This window comes from Melospiza melodia, chromosome 5, assembly GCF_035770615.1.
Source record: "Melospiza melodia melodia isolate bMelMel2 chromosome 5, bMelMel2.pri, whole genome shotgun sequence".
Taxonomy (NCBI): domain Eukaryota; kingdom Metazoa; phylum Chordata; class Aves; order Passeriformes; family Passerellidae; genus Melospiza; species Melospiza melodia.
Window position 1 is genome coordinate 3,447,206 of NC_086198.1, and position 21,755 is coordinate 3,468,960.

At 41.0% G+C, this 21,755-nt stretch overlaps 2 protein-coding genes across 4 annotated transcripts; one reads left to right on the plus strand and one right to left on the minus strand.

Annotated features, from left to right (window-relative positions):
* The first annotated feature begins 2,617 nt into the window (after positions 1-2,617).
* UFSP2 (UFM1 specific peptidase 2) lies at positions 2,618-19,830 on the plus strand. 3 transcript variants are annotated; one of them, XM_063156077.1, is made up of 13 exons: positions 2,671-2,689; positions 3,027-3,316; positions 4,795-4,873; positions 6,597-6,777; positions 6,860-6,926; positions 7,258-7,415; positions 8,223-8,415; positions 9,888-10,034; positions 13,071-13,235; positions 14,426-14,550; positions 16,149-16,225; positions 16,931-17,055; positions 18,419-19,830. In XM_063156077.1, the coding sequence occupies exons 3-13, from the start codon at positions 4,810-4,812 to the stop codon at positions 18,503-18,505; spliced, it is 1,389 nt and encodes a 462-aa protein (XP_063012147.1). In that variant the 5' UTR covers positions 2,671-2,689; positions 3,027-3,316; positions 4,795-4,809; the 3' UTR covers positions 18,506-19,830. The 3 variants fall into 3 exon arrangements, with proteins under 3 accessions (XP_063012146.1, XP_063012148.1, XP_063012147.1); XM_063156076.1 differs by lacking the exon at positions 3,027-3,316 and having other exon boundaries at positions 2,618-2,689; XM_063156078.1 differs by lacking the exon at positions 3,027-3,316 and having other exon boundaries at positions 2,618-2,689; positions 7,261-7,415.
* ANKRD37 (ankyrin repeat domain 37) lies at positions 17,857-21,607 on the minus strand. Its single transcript, XM_063156079.1, has 4 exons — positions 21,520-21,607; positions 21,046-21,198; positions 20,261-20,352; positions 17,857-19,780 (listed from the first exon to the last, which is right to left on the minus strand). Exons 1-4 carry the CDS (start codon positions 21,544-21,546, stop codon positions 19,543-19,545), a joined length of 510 nt encoding a protein of 169 aa, XP_063012149.1. The 5' UTR covers positions 21,547-21,607; the 3' UTR covers positions 17,857-19,542.
* Positions 21,608-21,755: the final 148 nt, after the last annotated feature.

The following is a 21,755-nucleotide window of genomic DNA, read 5'->3' on the forward strand; positions in this document are numbered from 1 at the left end:
GAAAATGTGCAGTAGCTTAGGAAGTACATGTACCCTACATGTTACAAAAAGGAAAAGCATTCATAGTGGAAGGATAGGGAGCCTGGAGCTCCCCATGGGAGCCATGGGATCACCAGTACTGTCAGCCTGACAAGCCTGACCTTCTAGAAGCTAACTTTTCTAAATAGATTTCCCTTCTGAAAGATCTCAGGTGCTTCATCTCTGAGGCCAACCACCCAGCACAGTAAAAAGTGCGTAAGCATTTTTTGAAATAGTTACATTTTCCTTGCTCTCATCATCTTCCTCAGATGAATCAATGTCAGTCAAGTAAGTCAAGAGTAAAGAACACAACAAAAGGAAAACAGTGGTTAGCAGAGCACAGTATTAAATGACTGATGACAGAGCTCCAAACTGAAGAGCTGGAAAGTGACAGATTAAGGGGTGTTACTGTATTAGTTATCTGGAGTCACTGAATAGATATTTATGCATCGTAAACCCATTTGAAAGTGAAATTAAAGTTTAGTCTAAAGGGAATGGTGTAAATTTAGCATCTTAAAAAAAAAGCTGTATCAAGATGAAATGCTCTCTGGAATGGAATATTATCCATTTAGATTTTAAGAGAAAGGACACTAATCAACTAATGAAGTCTTATATATTCCTTATACAAGATCCAGGTTTTATTTCTTATACTTTCACAGATATTTATTCCCATCTGTTTCATCCTTTTCCTGTTTATTTTCCCCATTTTTTTATTCTCAGTGGAAATTATGCCACCTTTTCTCTGCTTTTATTTTCTACCCTGAATGCTTAGCTTTGACTCTGAATTTGTCTCAGCTGCAGGCAGCTTAATTATTTCTTCAAATCTTTTTCTTGCCCTAGACCAAAAATGTCCCTGGCTGCCATTTTTCACTACATATGGTGAAAATATACAAGATAAATAAAACCAGTGTAAGCAAATTTGCAAGTTTTCTTAGATTTATGAACTTACACAAGAAAAGGGACAATGGGGATTTTAAAGAGCACCTAAGATAATGTGGTCCCATTCTTCTGACAACTTAAAAGTATTACTGTGATTTCAACTGGAACTGTTTGGTCATGATTGTGTTCTTGCTTAAGAGCTCCAAATAAAAAATGAAGGTCAGATTCTGAGTGTTAGAACATGTGTGGGATACTGCCAGATGTCTCAAAAAAAACCACCCAAAACTAATAGATGAACAATATGTACAGAGCCAAGGCCTTTTCTGCTTTGGGTACTGCCACCCTGCAGAGCAGACTGGGGCTGTATGGGGCACTGGGAGCAGACACAGCCAGGACAGGTGACCCCAATTGCTCAGTGTGTGCAGGGGGGATGTTTGGGGTGATGGCTTTGTCCTCCCAAGTCACTGTTACATGTGATGGGGCCCTGCTCTCCTGGGGATGGCTGAACACCTGCCTGCCCATGGGCAGCAGTGAATTCATTCCTTGTTTCGCTTTGTTTGTGTGTGTGCCTTTTGCTTTCCCTGTTGAACTGTCATTATCTCAACCCCATGAGTTTTCTGGTTTTTACCCCCTGTATATCTGTATATACACAGATTCTCTCCCCAGTCCTGCTGGTGGAGGACTGAGCGAGTGGCTAGATGGGGCTTGGCGGCTGCCTGGGGTGAAACCATAATTTCCAACAGAAAGCTCTAAGAGATGGATATCACACATTAGACTTGTCTGGCATGCGGATGCAGAAGCTGTGGCAGCACAGCACTGCAGCAGCATAGCACCAATTAAATAGATTTTATACATTTTATTATGAAAAGCAACCTGCTGGAACACTGTGTACAATGGAAGGATGAGCCATATTTTACTTGTGCTTAGCCTGTGGAACAGACAGCATGACTACGTTTTAAAAAGCTCACAGATTTTTAGTTATTTTGGGGGAGGGCTTTTGCAACACGCGTTGGTTCACACTGTGTAAAACACATCATCGCTTCATCAGGCAACCTCAGTGCTGTTCTTCAAGATCTTGACATCGGGTAAGGAACCAAAGGGCAGGTGACAAGAAAAAAACGACCCGAGATGACCAAAAACTGACCCTGGGAAACCGGTTTAAGGGTTCACTGTTGGAAGCCAGTTAGCATTATTTGCGAGGAGGACAGAAATAATTTATCATAAATAAAAAAACCCCTGGAATTAAATTCTCAACGCACAGAGCATTTATCAAGGGATTCATGGGGACGACTTTTGGACCTCAGCATGCCGATGTGGCTGAGAAGTGCGATGGCGGATGTGGAAGCCTGGCCTGGAGGGAGCAGTAACGCGAGGCAGCAGCCGGGCCAGCGGGATTGCGGAGCGTCTCCCAATGGATTTATGAAATGGCGAGGAAATAACAGCACCGTTCGGCAGCAGGCCGCTCATCCCAGACACGCTGCGCTGAACGGAGCCACGGCTGCCCAAGGAGAGAACGCTCAGCCCCACGCACTCCCCGCAGCACCGCAGGGAAGGGAAGGGTGGTTCCGGGGAAAACCCCGCGGCAGCGCGGCCCCTCCGGCCCGAACGGGGAGCGCTGGGGCCCGGGGCAGGCGGGCCCCGCCGGCAGCGCGGGCCGGGCGGCGGCAGCGCGCGTGCGCCGGGAGGCCGGGCCCGCGGCGGCGCTGACGGACGCGGTGAGCCCGCCCCGGCCCGGCCCGGCCCGGCCCCCTCCCGCCATCCACGGGGAATGGACGGATGGGTGCGAGACTAGGTAGGTGGCTCGGTGGGTGTCCGTCCTCAGCGCGGAGGGGAGCGCCCCCGCCCGGGCCGAGCTGGCGGCGGGGCCGGGCCGAGCCGGGCGGGGCGGGCTGGTGTCCCCGCTGCGGGCTGGTGTCCCCGCTGCGGGCACCCCGCTGGGGGCTCGGCTGTCGCGTTTGGGCCTCCAGCCCCAGGGGTACCTCGGGGAGAGGTGCGGAGCCCCCCCGATCCCCTTTCTGCAGTGCCCAGGCTGTGTCACACGGGGGGCAGGGGCGCCTCCCGCACTGACGCCTTGCTATAACCCCTGCCATTCCCATCGCCCTTGGGGGACTCGGCTTGCCTGGCTTTAGGCACGGATTTTTTGGAAGAGGTCATCAGAATGATGCGAGGCTCTTCTCCGTTGTGCCGAGCAATAGAACAAGAGGCCTCGGGCAGAACATGATGCCCAGGAAGTTACACCTGAAGAGAGAAAGAGCTTCTTTACTGTGCAGTGACAGCCCTGGAACAGATTGTCCAGAGACAGTGTGGAGTCTCCCTCAGTGCAGATACTCAGCAGCTGTCTGGACACACTCCTGTGCAATGTATTCTAGGATGACCCTGCTTGAGCAAGGACGTTGGAACACATCACCCTAACAATAAGGTTGTGGTTTGATCCCCATTATGGGCCATTCACTTAAGTTTTGTCCTTGTGGTTCCTTTCCAACGCAGAAGATTCTGTGATTCTGTGCCGCACTGTGGTTCTTTCCAATTTCACCCATGCTGTGATTCTGTGATGTCCATGATGAGCCACTATCAAAAGCAGCTGCTTTGGCAGAGCTTTTCTTTTTATTCATCAACATTATTCTTGCATAGCAGTAATTCAAATAAAAACATTTGCATCAACCTAGACAAACATTTTTTTCATGTTCTGGCTGGGACTTTTGTTGGTCCCACACCCCAAGACCCTGTTAATGCAGATAACTGTGTTGTCTAAAATAATTCAGGATTATGGTTCAGGAGCCAAACTGTTTCTGGCACTCCAGAATCACTGAAACATGAAAATCCTTCACCAGCAGATAAACTGTAGTAGATTATTGTATTTTAACAGTCATGCATATCTTGCATATTTCTCCTTAGAATGCTTTTAATGGAAAGAAAATTAGTCCTATGTTGTGAGGTTTTATTTCATGAGTAGGAATGGCATTGCACATGGAAGTGTGAGAAAATAGTTGTGCAGGAAGTCCTTCCAGAGGGTCCTAGTATAGTTATTTTTACAGGTGCTTGGTAGGGTTTTTCTGAGCAGTTTAAGCACTCTTTCTGTGGACTTTTGCAGTGAGCAGTGCCCACACTCATCTGTCACCTTTTGTTCCTCTCTGTACTGCCACAGCTGTTTTTGTCTGGTACATTGAACTTGATTGAGGATTGATCTATCTGAAAAAGTCCTCTCTAAATAGAAGGGTGTCTTTCCATCTGCTTAAGCTGTGTGGTGAAGTTCATGTTAAAATATCTACAGTGAGCAGTTAGGAGAGGACAGAGCAGGGACTTGGGAAGGGGGAGGAAACAGCTGGCTGGATTCTGTGGTGTCATAAGCTGCTCTCCTGTCAAATGTGAAACTCAGCCTTAGTTCTAGAGGTTGTGTGTGACACACACATACTCCCCTCCTCTTTGTTTTTTTCTCATTTCCCTGAAACTGATTTCCTAACTAAGGAATGCATACTTGTAGATGTGGCTAATTACCTTTCTGCTCAATTTTGTCCTTGCTTTACTTGAGCTGGAAGAATATATATATATATACGTGTGTGTGTGAATGTGTATTATGGGAAACATGACATTTGGATTGAAACAATGAGACACAATGACATTTTATCTAAAGTATTTCTATATGATAGAAGTGTAGATTATGGCTTTTTTTATAGAGATAGGAAATGTGTTCCAAGGTGCAATTGAGGTGCTGGTTGCAGCAACTGCACACTGCTGCACCACACACTTCCCTGTTTATTCACTGGCCTTGTGTAACCTGAGCAGCTGCAGTAATTGCTGCTGTGCTTGCACACTCTGGTATAACAGCAGTCAGTTGTGGCTTGAGAGAAGGCATGTTGAAATGGCTGTTCATTTTTGTTGCTTCTTTTTTCTCCTTAGGTAATTCTAGAAGCTATGGATATGCTCTTCAGAATCAGAGGAGGCTTGGATCTTGCATTTCAGCTTGCAACGACTGATGGTGTGTCTATAAGACTGATATCTTATACTTACATTAACTTTTATTAAGAAACTATTATATTTATTTTCTTGGCATTTTACCAGGTGTTAAGTGTTCTTCACAAACCTGTAAAGATTACTCTTTATAAATTTTCTGACACTCTTTTTCCAACCTATGTTTTTTGTTTTAATTTGAAATAAATTTTACATTGACATTTCTCATAATTTCATTTGCGTATACATTTACTTGTGGATATGTTATTGGGATCATTTTTCAGCTTGAAGCTGAAGTTGACTCTGAAATTCTAAGCAAACAGAATAACTTTAGGCAATTAATTTTGTTATAATTGGACTGTATTAGTAATATAATTTTGAAACTGTGGTCCAATCTTTCTGGAGAAATAGAGAAGGGGAACAAGTTAACAAGTCACTCTACTGAATTTAGGCAGGATTGGCTACTGCAGTTCCATGTGATAGCAAGGGACTGGTCCATGGAGCATGAAGGGGCTCCTGTAGTGCCCCATTGTCACAGTAAATGCCATTCTGCTCAGGAGGCCTGCTCAGGGCTCTCAGGGGCCATTGAGGTGTCACAGGGCAGGATGGGGAAGGAGGCTGTTTTTAGCTCAGCTGTCAGTCATTCTGCATTTTAAAAGGATGTGTCTCTAGCTGAAACAATGAATTCCATCTAGTGAACCTTGATAAGGAACTTGGGCTTATTTGAGTTTGTGATGTGGAGCAGAATTGTTGAATAGATTGACCTAATCCAAAACAGCATTTTGTGAGTTGCATCCTCAGAGAAGGGTTATTTATTTGACTTTGTCTCTGGTGTAGTGAATTGTAACCATAGTGAAGCTGAGTGATGGTTGAATTGCCCAAGTGCATGGTATTCACACCTATTGGTGGGTAAATATGGTGCCTTGTTCCCTTTGAAGGGCACTGAGCTTTTTCTTTTGGAGCAGTTTTTCTTTGACTTTTCTAATAATGTAGTTTTTACAGATTTCTAGTACAAAAGTTATATAATTGTGACTAAATTTAAGTAAATGCATCAGAGAGATACAGCATAGTCTGTGATAACTTGTTAGTACTGCATTCAAAGTAATGTTTTATAACCCTCACAGTAAGGAAAAAAATGTGGCTAATGTGCCCAAGTTACTTTATCATATCCAGCAGTGTCATATCCATTGTAGGTTCAGGCTGTAAGGTGTGAGTAAATACCCTACAAGCTCTGAAAGACAACTGTACATACCAGTAATAAAGTTTCAAGCAAACCAGACTGTGGCGTACAGGTTTATGCTGGCCAAAATTTGGTCCTCACCTGGAATGTAGGCCCTGCTTTTCCAAAGATTAGTCTGGGTTTGGATAGTATTTCTGAACAATGATATGAGGTCAGAAACATGTGAGTGACTCAGATTGAATATTTTCAGGATTTTTTTCAAAACCCTAAATACACACAGATTGGTTAAGACTTACTAGATGTGGTGACAGGAGAGTAGAATATTCTTCTGTAAGTTTGACAGTATCTGACAGAAACAGTACACTTTTGCTCAGGGAGGTGTGTGAAGGTTTGAGACAGACCTGCTAAGTGAAATCTTACCTCAGTTTTCTTTACCCAGTCATTTTTCTGATCATAACAGCGCTTGCATTTTTATTCCAAGTCAAAAAAAAATTCTTAAATACGTACCCAGCAGCTACAACAAAATGGTGAGAGAATTTTCTAGGCTAATTATATCCTTACTGTGTTTCAGAGGCATCAACAAAAAAGGCATTAGGATATGTTTTCAGTGATCTTGAAAACAAATTGTCCTCCGAGGTTCTTGTATTCAGAATTTGCCACAGTTCAGTCTATGTGTGGCCTAACAATGGTATGAGCACAGTTCCAGAGCTGACTGATGAGTCTGCGTGTAAGGAGATTAAAAGATTTATACGGTAAGTATGTTTAAAAACTGGGGGGGATGGTTAACAGATTAATTTCATCTTATAGAAATTTCTCTTTCTGTTGATAATTCAGATTTGATCAAGATGATGAGACCAAACGAAAACTTGGCAAAAAAAAGGATAAAAAGTTACAGGATACGGTATGTTTCTAATATATAAGAAAAAATATCATTTAAACAATTTTAGACTTGCTCTCCCTAGGCTTTTCTGTACAATTAGCATTGACATGACTTTAAAGAGTGCTTTTAAAAGCATTGAGACTCAACATGAAAAGTCCACCTAAGGTAGATCAGCACATGGAAGTTTGTCTTCAACATTAACAGCTTTTTCCTAACCCAAGTATTTAATTACTGATTTTGATACCAAATACCTGAAATCTTAATTTTGCCTTCTTGGTTCATGTACTTCTTGATTCTTTCTTTTGCCTTCTTGTAGCTGGAGATGTAATATTGGTGTCTTTATTCTCTGCAGCAGCAGATAATCAATGTAGACCTCATGTTGGAAATGACCTCTTCATTAGCTGCTCTGGCTCCAGTCATAGAAAGGGAAAAGAAGGAGCACCACTACATAAATATGACATTACCAGTTGATGTTGTTGTATCTGTTTCTCCAGAAGAGCCATGGGGAAAGTAAGTGTTATCCTGAACTTGCAATTTTTCAGCTTCATTTCTGCTTTTTCTTGAAATACTGAAGTAAAACTATATCATTCATCAGTTTAATGAAAAGTATGTAGTATTTTTGTGATGTAATTTTAACTGTGTAAATAATAAAAGCTCATGTAGACAGCTGTTAGCTTCAGTAATCTTGAGACATGATCCTTTTGCTGTCTGTAAAAAAATTCAGTTTATCAATGTCTGACCAATTTGATAACTCATAACCATTCCTTAGCAAAGAATTGAGAAAGTCAGGAAAATGTTCTAGAAATTTTTGTCTGTGAGGTGTATAAAAGTGAGAGTTGGGGTGTATTTGATGAGTCTTTGTAATCTCAGCCCTACATTTGGGGGTGCAGCTGGGTAGGTACAGATGGAGAACACTTGAGTCTGCCAATGTATTTTTTCCTTTCATTTTTTCCACAGGATTTGACTCTAAACGACACTAAATGGTGTGGATTTGCAAAAAAAAAAACAAAAAAACAAAAACGATTAGTGATACGTTTAATTTTTATTTTGACAAATGCTCATACTGATTGTATTTCTGATATGAGAGCAGGGTAGCCACATTTGGGAGGACTGAATCACTAGGGACTCATTTCTGTGTGCAGACAAGCTTTGAGTAAGGCACAGCTGGGCTCTGCCTTTCCCTGTGGGAGCAGAAGCATTGAAGTAGTGCAGTCATCTGACCAGGTCAGATGTGCATTTAGGTATTGTATAACTCACAGCTGTGAGAAAAAATCATTCACAATCACTGCTCTACTTTTGAAATATTGTACTTTGCAGGGTACAGAATCTCCTAGTGAAAGCAATTCATGGGCAATTAACTGACATGGAAAGATGTATCATGAAATATGTGAAAGGAACATCAATTGTGGTACCAGAACAATTTCATTTCATGTTACCAGGAAAAAATCACCTCGTGACAGTCTCATATCCTACGGGTATTTCAGATGATCAGCTGGAAAGTTACAGAAAGGTAAAGCCAACAAACAGCAACAGAACTGGATCTTCTACTTTGAATTACTGTAATTGAAGCAGTGGTAGAGCTTTCCATTTAGTCCATATAGAACAAATACTAGCAGATACTGCTGTATTTTAGATTCATTTTTATTATGACCAGAGCAGTATACTGAATGTGGAAACTTGATTCATTAGAAGTTATTTTATAGAATGTGCCAGATCTCATTTTTGTGAGGGAACAACAGAAACTTCAAAAGTACATAACATTTGGTTGATAAATATTTTCTCTAAATTATATTTCCAGTAAAGTATTATTTGAATTTCTCCCTTTTCTTTTGTTCTTCTATGGTAGAACATTATTTTACTTTGGGTGTATTACTACATTCAGCTTTTTACATATGTCCTGAAAGGCTTGTTGAGGGTTTTGTTTGTTTTGGTTTCTTTCTTGGGGTTTTGTGGTGTTGTGGGGTATTTGTCTGTTTGGAGGGGCTGCTTTTTGTAGCTCACAGTTGATCAGACTTAGCTAGTTTTTGGCTTGTTTTTGCCTTTGGGTTGGCACCTAGAAAAAAGAATATGGATGAGGTGGAAGAATGTTGAGATGTGTCAGTCCTTTCAGATTGAGACTGATACCAGTCTAGGTCCACACAATTGCATGTACTGAGAGCAGGGAAAGAATATTCTGCAGCTTAGAGGTGTAGAAACTGGGGACTTTTTCTGTGTGTATCATTCCTGGGTATATAAAACCCAGTCTAGCCTTGTGTTTGCAGAGGCCTCGGGCACTGGTGGCACTGCCTGTGTTTCCTGCTCTCTCTCTGCAGTTTGCTCTAACCCACTGCTGGGAAGTGTTACTGCAGCTCCTCTAGCTGGGTTCAGTGCTGGGTCATCTGCCTAAAATGTATTACCTGTGTTACACACATTATCCTAGATGATCTCATCATGCCTTTCACTCTTAAGCTCTGTGAAATAAGACAATATATCTCTTTAAATGTGGCTGCTGTGTGGCAAACAGAGCTTAAGAGATTTTAAAATAGACTGAATCTGCTTGAACCATAAGCCCAATATCTTTACTTTGTGTCACTACATGTTATTTGTGTGCTCCAGTATCAGTTAAGATTATCATTGGGTGTGTGTATCTACATTACTGCCTAGATATAACTGTAATCCTTTTCTATGATGGTGTATTTTATCAGGCTTTCATAACAAATCTGTTACTCATGGTATTTCCAGTGGGGCCCCAGCAGCAGGTGTTATGTAACAGGACTGCAGAAAGTAGTGGGTCCTTTAGAAGGGAGGTAAGCCTGCATGAGCTTCCCTGCAGAGGAGAGGTCTGGTAGTAAACATACCTGCTGAGGGTTTAATTAAGCCTATTTTAATAATTTGCTAAACTGTGTTATTCAAATTATATCTTTATTGCTGCTTACAATGTGGTCTTTCTTTTAATCCAAACCATGAATTGTGTTTCTTATTTTTATTTGAATTTGCATGTAGGAATTGCATGGGTTATACAATCTGCCTTGTGACAGACCATATTTCAAGAGAGCAAATGCTTATCATTTTCCAGATGAACCATATAAAGATGGATATCTCAGAAATCCACATTTACATCTTAGTTCACCTGGCATGGAGTCTGGTATGGTAAGTTTAAATTGAAACATTTTGCAGAAAGTACCTTTTTATTATAATTGAGATTTTTTTATTGAAAGGAGTAATTTAGATAGTAAATGTTGTGCAGATAAGAAAGTGAAATAATTGGCTTGACCTTTTAAGCAAAAGGGCTTCTCTGCACAAAATGGCATTGCTTTAATTTGGATTTTCCTGAGAAATAATAATAAAATGGATTTTCCAGGGAAAATAATGTCCATGATTTTAGCATGCATTCTAAAAATTTTCTCAGAACCAGGGCAAGAAACTAAAACTATGAACAAAGAAGTTTAGGAGACAAAACCAGGTGGAGTAATCATGAGTGAATAGTGACCCTTTGAATTTTCCAAAGAATTGCAGTCCCCAACTGCAAACTATACAGGGCAAGTGCCAGGTGATATGACTTCTCTTCAAACAGGCACAAGTGTGATGAGAAGCCTGTGTGTTCTCCCCTCTGTGCAGGTGTATTTAGTGCAAGGTGTGTACAGTTACCTGTGTGCTCTCCCCTCTGTGCCGGTGTATTTAGTGCAAGGTGTGTACAGCAGGTGTATTTAGTGCAAGGTGTGTACAGTTACCTGTGTGTTCTCCCCTCTGTGCAGGTGTATTTAGTGCAAGGTGTGTACAGTTACCTGTGTGTTCTCCCCTCTCCAGGTGTATTTAGTGCAAGGTGTGCACAGTTACTGTGTGTTCTCCCTCCTGTGCAGGTGTATTTAGTGCAAGGTGTGTACAGTTACTGTGTGTTGTCCCTCCTGTGCAGGTGTATTTAGTGCAAGGTGTGTACAGTTACCTGTGTGTTCTCCCCTCTCCAGGTGTATTTAGTGCAAGGTGTGTACAGTTACCTGTGTGTTCTCCCCTCTGTGCAGGTGTATTTAGTGCAAGGTGTGTACAGTTACTGTGTGTTCTCTCTCCTCTGCAGGTGTATTTAGTGCAAGGTGTGTACAGTTACCTCTGTTCTCCCCTCTGTGCAGGTGTATTTAGTGCAAGGTGTGCACAGTTACCTGTGTGTTCTCCCCTCTGTGCAGGTGTATTTAGTGCAAGGTGTGTACAGTTACCTCTGTTCTCCCCTCTGTGCAGGTGTATTTAGTGCAAGGTGTGCACAGTTACCTGTGTGTTCTCCCTCCTGTGCAGGTGTATTTAGTGCAAGGTGTGTACAGTTACCTGTGTGTTCTCCCTCCTCTGCAGGTGTATTTAGTGCAAGGTGTGCACAGTTACCTGTGTGTTCTCCCCTCTCCAGGTGTATTTAGTGCAAGGTGTGTACAGTTACCTGTGTGTTCTCCCCTCTGTGCAGGTGTATTTAGTGCAAGGTGTGTACAGTTACTGTGTGTTCTCTCTCCTCTGCAGGTGTATTTAGTGCAAGGTGTGTACAGTTACCTCTGTTCTCCCCTCTGTGCAGGTGTATTTAGTGCAAGGTGTGTACAGTTACCTGTGTGTTCTCCCCCCTGTGCAGGTGTATTTAGTGCAAGGTGTGCACAGTTACCTGTGTGTTCTCCCCTCTGTGCAGGTGTATTTAGTGCAAGGTGTGTACAGTTACCTCTGTTCTCCCCTCTGTGCAGGTGTATTTAGTGCAAGGTGTGTACAGTTACTGTGTGTTCTCTCTCCTCTCCAGGTGTATTTAGTGCAAGGTGTGTACAGTTACCTGTGTGTTCTCCCCTCTGTGCAGGTGTATTTAGTGCAAGGTGTGTACAGTTACCTGTGTGTTCTCCCCTCTGTGCAGGTGTATTTAGTGCAAGGTGTGTACAGTTACTGTGTGTTCTCCCTCCTGTGCAGGTGTATTTAGTGCAAGGTGTGCACAGTTACCTGTGTGCTCTCCCCTCTGTGCAGGTGTATTTAGTGCAAGGTGTGTACAGTTACTGTGTGTTCTCCCTCCTGTGCAGGTGTATTTAGTGCAAGGTGTGTACAGTTACCTGTGTGTTCTCCCCTCTCCAGGTGTATTTAGTGCAAGGTGTGCACAGTTACCTGTGTGTTCTCCCCTGTGCAGGTGTATTTAGTGCAAGGTGTGTACAGTTACTGTGTGTTCTCTCTCCTCTCCAGGTGTATTTAGTGCAAGGTGTGCACAGTTACCTGTGTGTTCTCCCCTCTCCAGGTGTATTTAGTGCAAGGTGTGCACAGTTACCTGTGTGTTCTCCCCTGTGCAGGTGTATTTAGTGCAAGGTGTGTACAGTTACCTGTGTGTTCTCCCTCCTGTGCAGGTGTATTTAGTGCAAGGTGTGTACAGTTACCTCTGTTCTCCCCCCTGAGCAGGTGTATTTAGTGCAAGGTGTGTACAGTTACCTGTGTGTTCTCCCCCCTGAGCAGGTGTATTTAGTTCAAGGTGTGTACAGTTACCTGTGTGTTCTCCCCTCTGCAGGTGTATTTAGTGCAAGGTGTGCGCAGTTACCTGTGTGTTCTCCCCTCTGCAGGTGTATTTAGTGCAAGGTGTGTACAGTTACTGTGTGTTCTCTCTCCTCTGCAGGTGTATTTAGTGCAAGGTGTGTACAGTTACCTGTGTGTTCTCCCCTCTGCAGGTGTATTTAGTGCAAGGTGTGTACAGTTACCTCTGTTCTCCCTCCTGTGCAGGTGTATTTAGTGCAAGGTGTGCACAGTTACTGTGTGTTCTCCCCTCTGTGCAGGTGTATTTAGTGCAAGGTGTGTACAGTTACTGTGTGTTGTCCCTCCTGTGCAGGTGTATTTAGTGCAAGGTGTGTACAGTTACTGTGTGTTCTCTCTCCTCTGCAGGTGTATTTAGTGCAAGGTGTGTACAGTTACTGTGTGTTCTCCCCTCTGCAGGTGTATTTAGTGCAAGGTGTGTACAGTTACTGTGTGTTCTCTCTCCTCTGCAGGTGTATTTAGTGCAAGGTGTGTACAGTTACTGTGTGTTCTCTCTCCTCTCCAGGTGTATTTAGTGCAAGGTGTGTACAGTTACCTGTGTGTTCTCCCCTCTGCAGGTGTATTTAGTGCAAGGTGTGTACAGTTACTGTGTGTTCTCTCTCCTCTGCAGGTGTATTTAGTGCAAGGTGTGTACAGTTACTGTGTGTTCTTTCTCCTCTCCAGGTGTATTTAGTGCAAGGTGTGTACAGTTACCACCACTACATGCAGGACCGCATTGATGACAGTGGCTGGGGCTGTGCCTATCGCTCTCTGCAGACAATCTGCTCTTGGTTCAAGCACCAAGGCTACATAGACAGACCTATACCAACACACAAGGAAATTCAACAGGTACAGAACACTTGAGGAGATTATTTTATGCTTATTGTCTATAAAGGTTTATGTAGATTATGTTTTAAATATCAAATTCGTACAGTTTAGAAGATATTTTTTGTCCCTTAAATTGGACTGGTGGTTCTGAATTGTTTGTTTTGGGTGACATTATCTGTAGAATAAGATACATTAATGAAATGTTTCCTTGGAATAATGTTATATTAGAAGTTGTGATATGACATTTTCAGTGTTTTTGTCAAATGAAAAGAGCAAAGAACCCAATGTGTCATGCTAAAATCAGTTTTAAAACTGGCTGTCATATTCAGTGACAGCTGGATTAGTTCCCAGATGCTACAAAGGAATTTACTTACAATTTTTGCAACTTTGCCTCTGACAGTACTGCACTTTTCCTGATTTTTGAACTCTCCTTCACTTCTTTTGCTGTTTTGAATTTAAATGCATACCTGAATTGTTCGTTTTTGTTAACAGCACTGAATTAAAACTGTAGGCTTGTAGCTAATACCCATACTTGGGTATGCCTGTCAAGGAATACTGCAATTACCTTCTGTCTTCTAAATATAATTCTTCATGTTACAGTTATTTACTGAACATTTCTCAATCCACACCTGAATGCTATTGAAATCTGTGCACGCCTGTAGCATATTTAGGCATCTGAAAGAGGGCAGTAGCCCTCAGAAGACCTTTGGGCTTTGTGTCCTGAGCAGAAAAGGTCCCTCTCAAGTGCTGAATGTAACATAAAAGGCTCAGAATGAAGAAGAGGTTAAAATAAACCATAACCTTTGACATGGATCAGTAGCCTCTTCCTCAGAGCACTATTTTATGGATGCTTTCCTGAGTGCTTTGAATAGAAATCCGAGCCTTCCAGTCTGTGAAGTGGCTTCTGCAGTGTACAAATAATGCACTCCATTATTAAAGAGCTCAGTGGCCCCCCTCCCAGCCTGCAGTCTGCCTGTGGACCTGGGATTGTAGTCTCTGCTCATGGACACAGTTCTGCATTACTGCTCAAAGGGACATTTCCAAAACAGAACCACAGTGAATGATTTCAACATCCATCGGTCTGCTTTTCAACAGCTAGGTCCAAAACACATGTCCATATGTATAAAGCAACTTTGTTCACACAAAGTGGTGGAATTCCCTACTATATGTTGTTGACATTTGGGTTTCTTCCTCATTGTGATGTTGCACAGGCACTGGTTGATGCTGGAGACAAGCCTGCAGCGTTTGTTGGCTCACGGCAATGGATTGGTTCGATTGAGGTGCAGCTTGTTTTGAATCAGCTTTTTGGAATAACATCCAAAATATTGTTTGTCAGGTAAGAATCACTGCCTGTTTAGTAGCTTGGTAATAGCTAGAAAGACTGAATGCCTTAAAATGCAAATCATGATCACAGTATGTGGGAGAAGAGGTATAATTAAAGAAGAGGTATAATTAACCCTCCATTCCTACCTTTAGTTGTACTAAGTGCTTATAGATGAGGGTAGAGTTAAATTTCTTGGGAGCTTTGAGTTACACTTTCCATTTTCTATAAATTGCTTAATAATATGCAAATTGCCCAGTTTTATAAAGCTACGGTCAAATGCTTCCACAAGAAATGTGGCTCCCATTGGGTTTGCTTAATCTGTAAATTGCTTCATGATATGCAAACTGATATGGAATTCAGCCTTTGCACCACAATTTTTGATGCAGGCACACAGTCAGATGTCCAGAGAGAACTGAATGTACACTAACAAATAGATTATTACTGCAGCCACAGACCTAACTTGTGAGTTTAGGATTGAGGCAAATTGTTGAGAAGTCTGGAAAATAATGTTCCCCTTTTTGCATTTGTGCGACAAATAAAGCAAGGAATTTGTTTCCATTCTGACAATCTGATGCTCTCATACACAATGAAGGACCCTACGAAGATATTTGGAACAAAAAGAATAGTCTTTAGCATTTATCAGAAGAAAAACTGTCATACTTTTTATAATTTAGGAAGCACTAAGCTGACTAATAAAACCCTGAACATTTAATAAATACCGTCATGAAATTAAGAACACACACTAACAGTATGTGTGAAAATACAAACCAAAATGCTTTTCATATGTTGTATTTATTTAGAGTAAATTTACATTGTAGGTATTCTAAAAGAGCATAGTGATGGGGATGCCTAATGGTAGGAAAATAGTTCAGGTCTTCAATATTTTAATCTTTTTTTTGCTCCAGAGCTTGTACTTGCAGAGGATTCACTTATTATTTATAGCAGTTGTGAAGATTTTTATACCTGCATATGAGAACATAGAATGCACTCCTTTCTGAACTGGGTAGAATTGCTCATAGTGCTGCTACAAGGGAGCACCAGTTTTTCTCAGTGTTACAAAAAACCAACATCAATACCATGCTGGGAAAAAGAAACAATCATGCAGCTTTTTCAGCTGGTCACTGGCAGTGGATAGCATTTTTGTCTTGGGCTTATTTCCAGCAAGCATCTTTAATTCTTTATGGAAATAAGACTTCACAGCTGCACCAGCAACACTGCTACTGCAATATTATAATAAATTATATTATAATAATACTGCACTATTATAATAAATTATAATAAATGCATCATTTCCCAGTTTTGTATTCTATCTGCATTTAATCCATTCCTACTTGGGGAGTAGGCACACAGACTTTCACTGGGTTTTAAAAAGATTAGCCACTATATGAAGAAATAAAAAGACAAGATATCGAAAATGTCTGTATTAATATCCATGCCTAGCAAATAGACCTTGTGATAGAAAATATTTTTCAGATTTTCTCAGGAAGTTTAGAAAGGAATAATCCAAGTGACTTTCTAATCAGTTATCTATGCAGTGAACAAGTATAATGGACAATTAGTGAAGTAAGTCTAGTGAGAATGATAAGTCTCTTTTTATTTTTCTTACCTAGCCAGGGTTCTGAACTAGCATTGCAGGGAAGAGAGCTTGCTAATCATTTCAAGACTGAGGGAACTCCAATTATGATTGGTAAGTACTTGAGTGTTGAAGAATGCTAATGAAAGTGCATGGCCTCCCTGTGCTGAATTTCATTTCAATTAGAACCCATTTAATTTACTGTACAAAAGTTAATCAAAACTGTAGATAAATTAAAAATTACGGTTTTCCCAAGGTAGCCTCAAAAATGATAGAGTTTAGTCTGGCTGGTATATTTTTATTTGGTATTTCCTTCAAGCTCAGTTTTAAACATGGAAAAAAAGTCAGTCTAAATGGTGTTTTTATAAATTTCTATTAAGTCAGAACTTGAGCTGACTTCCATTCTCTACAGGAGCAGAAGTTCATAGAGTTAGGTTAGGTTTCTTTAAAAAGAAAGTGCAAAAAAAAAAAGAAACAGTTAGGTTTCTTTAAAAAAAAGTGCAAAAGAGACATTTGAAATATTCTTGACTTCATCTGGGGGAAGTGCTGGGGATTTAACCTGCCTTGCTGACTTGGAAGAAATTTGGAAAATACATTCTGTAGTAACTTATTTTAGTTACTACAACTAACCTTTCTTAGATGTAGTAAAGATACATTGTTTAATAATGTCAAGAATCTTATGAAAGAAACACTTTCAGAATCATCTTGATACAAGCTAATCTGTAAATAGAAGGTGTTGATGTACTTTTATTTAGACCTTGCACATTAAATCAATCCCAATGAAAAAAAAATCAGCAATCTCTGTTTCTCCTATTTTAGGTGGAGGTGTTTTGGCTCACACGATATTAGGAGTGGCTTGGAATGAGACTACAGGGCACATTAAATACTTGATTCTAGACCCACATTATACTGGAGGAGAAGATCTGCATGTTATATTGGAAAAGGTGAGGCTTAATGCACATACACACTCTCACATTTATGTATATACATGGATTTTGGCATTAAACATATAATGTCCAGACAAATACAATGTGGCCATTCTATGGCTTCTCCATTCCTTATGGAAGAAGCACTGACCCTGCTTAACCTGCATACTACAATATGCTAAGTATTGGCAGTTTCTGAAACTTAGTGTCTTTGGAGATGTATCAGATCAGAAACTACAGCAAGTTATACTATAAAGAAATGTTCTTTATTTTATATAAATTCACCCATCTTCCCTTTTACCCAGGAGTATATACCATAAATGTGTTTTATATTTTGAATAAAACAGAAAATTCTGTTCAGGCTGTAAGATGCTCTAAATGAAAGAGAAGATAATTAATTTTAAATATTAAAAGTTATTTTAAAAATCCAGCAATAACCATTCTCAGATTAGGCCTTTAACAATGATCAGAGGGTAGGTACTGAATTGTTTTGAAAATGTGGAGAAACTACAAAGTGCTCAGGGGCATGTAATGTCATTTCCACATTTAAAGCCACTAAAAGGGATGACACAGCATGTTACAAACCAGTAAATATAGTGTCAGAATTGTAAACTCTTAAAGCAGCTGAATCATCCTGTAAGTGCTAGGTAATCAATGTCTTTTCTGTTTTTCATATTAAGTTGGAAATAGTAACTTTTATTTCTAATTGATAACCCTTGTGTAGGCCCAACAAAAAAACCCAAACAAACATAAAACTAACAAATAAAGCCAAACAAACAAAATCCCATAAAAAACCCCCAACAAACAAAACAAAGGAGCTCTTTAAGAAACATTTTACTGGCCTATAATGATCAAAGCTTGAAATGAACACAGGAAGAAACAATTTCCAAAGGCTGTGTAGGACCAAAGGCTGTTAGAGCTACTAGCTGTTAGAATGGTTTCAGTGGTCCAGGAGGATAAAATAAATGCAGAACCCACTTTCCTCATCAAAAGTGTCTAGGGAGGAACTAAGGGAAACTGTGAGAATGATGGTGTTTCAGAATAACATTAGCCTCTCAGGAGCAGCAGAAGGTAGTGGGGAGGTGGGGATGGGGAGGAGATGATACTTTCTAAGAATTAAGCTGGGGAGGGAGGAAGGGGGAGAGAGTCTTTCTGTAATGTGTTTTCCATTAATGTGTTTCCAGGCGTGTAGAGAACTTTCTGAAAATTGTCATTGCATTCTACAGACATTTGAAAATAATTCATACAGCTCAGATTAGTATAATTAGTAAAATAGGAATAGACTCAATAGTAAAAAGCAGGAAAAACAGAATTGGAATTTCTGTCAGGAAACCCAGATTTTGAAGTAGATTTAAAAGCTCTCTTGCTTTTCCTTGGACAGGGCTGGTGTGGCTGGAAGGGCCCGGAGTTTTGGAACAAGGACGCCTATTATAACCTGTGCCTACCTCAGCGACCAAAGGCTATTTAAATGCACTCTCATGCTGAATATGCTGAGACAGAACAGCAGCTAAACTAGATAAAACTCTCCTGTTATTTATCAAAATAATGCTTTAAGTCAATCAAAACCCAGTTGAAATAGAAATGTTGGTTGAATGACTTAAATTAAGAAACTATTTTTTTTAAATGAAACCTCTAGAAATAAGAGTTACCTGCTTTGAACTGTATTCCTTATAAATGCATCTATTAGGCAACAAATACTCTGTACTTTTCCATAGCACAACTTCAGGTTTATATAGTATTTCCTCTTCTGCTAAAATATTTGTAGATTAAATGCCAAATCCAATTGTTTTAAGGAATTCTTTCATGACAAAAAGATAAAGTGTCCTCTGCCTTTCAGTTCCACTTAGCCAGCTGTCTTGTCCATTATGAATCTGTTCAAAGGCTTTGTTTGTTGTTGGGATTCTTGATGAGGCATTTTAGGAGTGGGAAAAGAATGGTCGTATTTACTGAATTTTAGTAATTTTTCTGTCATATTTACACAGAAAGAGAATTAATTTTTCTATGCTAATTTATTTATAACTGAATGAATACAAGTATTCCAGGGGGGAAAAAAAACCCTCAAAAAATGCTTCTGTAAGAAGTAACAATAAACAAGCTTTCCTCCTTCTCAGAAGGAGACAATGTCCCAGCACACACATCTGACTGCTTGGTGTATCATCCAGTCATGGTTCTTCAGACTTTACATTCCCCTAATTTCATGTTGGAATTACAAGCTGTTTCTTCTGGCAGGTAGGAGACAAGATCTGTCATAGGGACAAAATAAGTCTGTAGCTACTTCATCAGTACATCAGTAAGAGTACTAATGATTTATTTTTTTTTCTGTGTTGATGTAGCCTCTGAAGTTCCTCATATACTGTCCATTTCCAAGAATACCCTAACCTTAAGTACCTATGCAAGTTCATCCTTACTAGGAGGCTCCTAAATCTAACTTCTCTAACACACGTTTGTTTTACTTAGATGCTAAAAGCATTTTAAAATACTCAGATTTGTATTAAACCAACACTATTACACACCATCTGATCTTCTCCTCTTCCTGTTTATGGATCTGCTGGTTTCACTTTCTTGTTTCTGTGCAGTTGGATCCTCTCTCTGCAAGCCATGTCTGTCACTTAGCGAGTATCCAGACTGTCCTCTCAGTTTCATTGTCTGAGTGTGCTGAATTGTCCTGAGGAACTTGGCACATTCCAGAAAGCCATAATCCAGTGCAAGGTCTGCTGCTGTCTGTCCACTGTTGTTGCACAAGCTGAAATCCAGAATTAACAATAACCAATTAAACTGGAATAATGGACAAGTGCTGATGAAGTGGTGATTTACGCAGGTGTATAAAAATAAGCACTGAGAATCAATAGCAAGAAGGTTTGTCAAGGATAGCATACAGCTCATACAGGGGGTTGGTATTAAATACAAAAAGGAATAATTATTTTGAAAAAAATTTTTCATCAGACTATTACTGGCATTAGCCTATCAGAAAGGCAAGGAGAGGGTGAGATTATGATCAGGATTTACTCTCCTCAGTTATCACAGAGGCATATAGCTAAACAACAGCATGTGAGCATGTGGTCGGTGCTCCTTTGGTGTTTATATCAGTTTTTCATACTCCTGTGGCTACAGCCATGCAATATTTGCAGCCTCAGCATGTGTGTTCTGAGCAAGTTAAAGGTACTCTGTAAAATGCACATCCTTTGATGCTCTTACTGAAGTTACTAAATGTCATTCAACTTACTCAATTTTAGCATCACCAGCAACAAGGAGAGCAAGACATTCCAGACTCCCAGCTTTTGCTGCTTTATGTATCGGGGCTTCTCCAAGGCAATCCTAAAAACACAATTTATATATGACAGTCATTTGCAATAAGAGGAGTAGGATAAAGCTGTCTTGTTCTCACAAATGACTGTTTATATACACCAGTCTGTTGTGAGCTGGGAGAATAAAGGAATATAGCTAGGACAGTAATGGTAACTACCATTAAATGTCTAATGTATTCATCATCACAAAGCAGAAGTGCTGTCTCCTGCACTACTCATTGTTTAACATTTGCCTTCTAAAAGATAACTTACACAGAATACTCTCTACAAGATTAACAGCATCTCTTGGCACCATTCAGGGATTGCTGTGACCAACAGCTTGCTACCAACTCAGAGGTATAAGAGATTCAACTCAGCAACTCGAGTAAGAATCCTTTCATTTACTCGAAGTAAGGACAAACTTTTGGAGGAAAAATAAATACTCAAGTTGTGTAAAAGAATTAAGTTGTTTGGACATCTGCATGCAGCACTCTTAAGTGTGAAAATTAAATTATACATTGCAAGCGAAGTTGCTAATGCAATATAGACAGCATTTCTGGTTCATGCTAGAACTTACTCTAAAATAAGCCACCCTAGATATCTCATCCAATACAACTGAGTTTAAAAAAACCCTCTCTTAGATAAAAAGTGTGTCAATAATATTAAGTGAATTTACTGACATGCCAGATTAGAAGTGGAAGGAATAAAACATAGTGTTTTTTACCTGTTGGTTCAAATTTGCTCCTGTCTGCAGTTGCCAAAGTAGGAAAAAAGCTTCACCACCACAAGCGGCCAAGTGAGCTGGAGACTGACCAGAGGCATCTGCAGGTGCATTCACAGCGGTTCCCGTCTCAAATAGGTTGCTGAAACTACCAGACTGAAACAGGATAGCAAAAGAAATGTTACTGCCAGTGTAAGCCACGGCAGGTCTCAGAATACTGCATCATAGCAAAAAACATTCCCCATGCAAATCATTGGACCTTCATGTTCCTTGCAACTGCCTTCTAAATATTTTCTTTTTTAAAGAGCAGTGCAAGAAAGAGTTTGTTGGCGTTTAATCTCTTAACCAGAAATACCGATCGACAGGGTTAGTGCCCCAGCATTAATAGCAGCAGCTCCAGGCAAACAGCCCCTCATTCACTTCCGCAGCCGGGCTCCCGGCAAGACAGAACCGCAGCCAGAGCGTTCCAAACCTCACCTCGGAGCTGCAGTCCAGCATCAGCATCGCTTCCCCTTGCTGCCCGCGGGGCTCTCGGGGCTCGGGGCTCTCGGGGCTCGGGCTGTCGGGGCCGGGGAGCGCGGCGCGGCTCCGTCCGTGCCCGCCTCCCCGGCGGGCTGCGAGCGCCGGGCCCGCGGCCCCGCCCGCCCCGCCGGCCGCACGTAGGCAGCGGCAGCCGCCGCCCAATGGCCGCCGCGAGGCTCCGCGGGGCCGCG

Coding starts and splice junctions, on each gene's coding strand:
- ANKRD37 (XM_063156079.1), bottom strand. CDS start 21,546: ATGCTGATGCTGGACTGCAGCTCCGAG. Junction 21,199..21,519: donor TGCTGGACTGCAGCTCCGAG/GTGAGGTTTGGA, acceptor ATCCTGTTTCAG/TCTGGTAGTTTCAGCAACCT. Junction 20,353..21,045: donor GAGCAAATTTGAACCAACAG/GTAAAAAACACT, acceptor TTGTGTTTTTAG/GATTGCCTTGGAGAAGCCCC.
- UFSP2 (XM_063156076.1), top strand. CDS start 4,810: ATGGATATGCTCTTCAGAATCAGAGGAGGCTTGGATCTTGCATTTCAG. Junction 13,236..14,425: donor CACACAAGGAAATTCAACAG/GTACAGAACACT, acceptor GATGTTGCACAG/GCACTGGTTGATGCTGGAGA. Junction 16,226..16,930: donor GGGAACTCCAATTATGATTG/GTAAGTACTTGA, acceptor CTCCTATTTTAG/GTGGAGGTGTTTTGGCTCAC.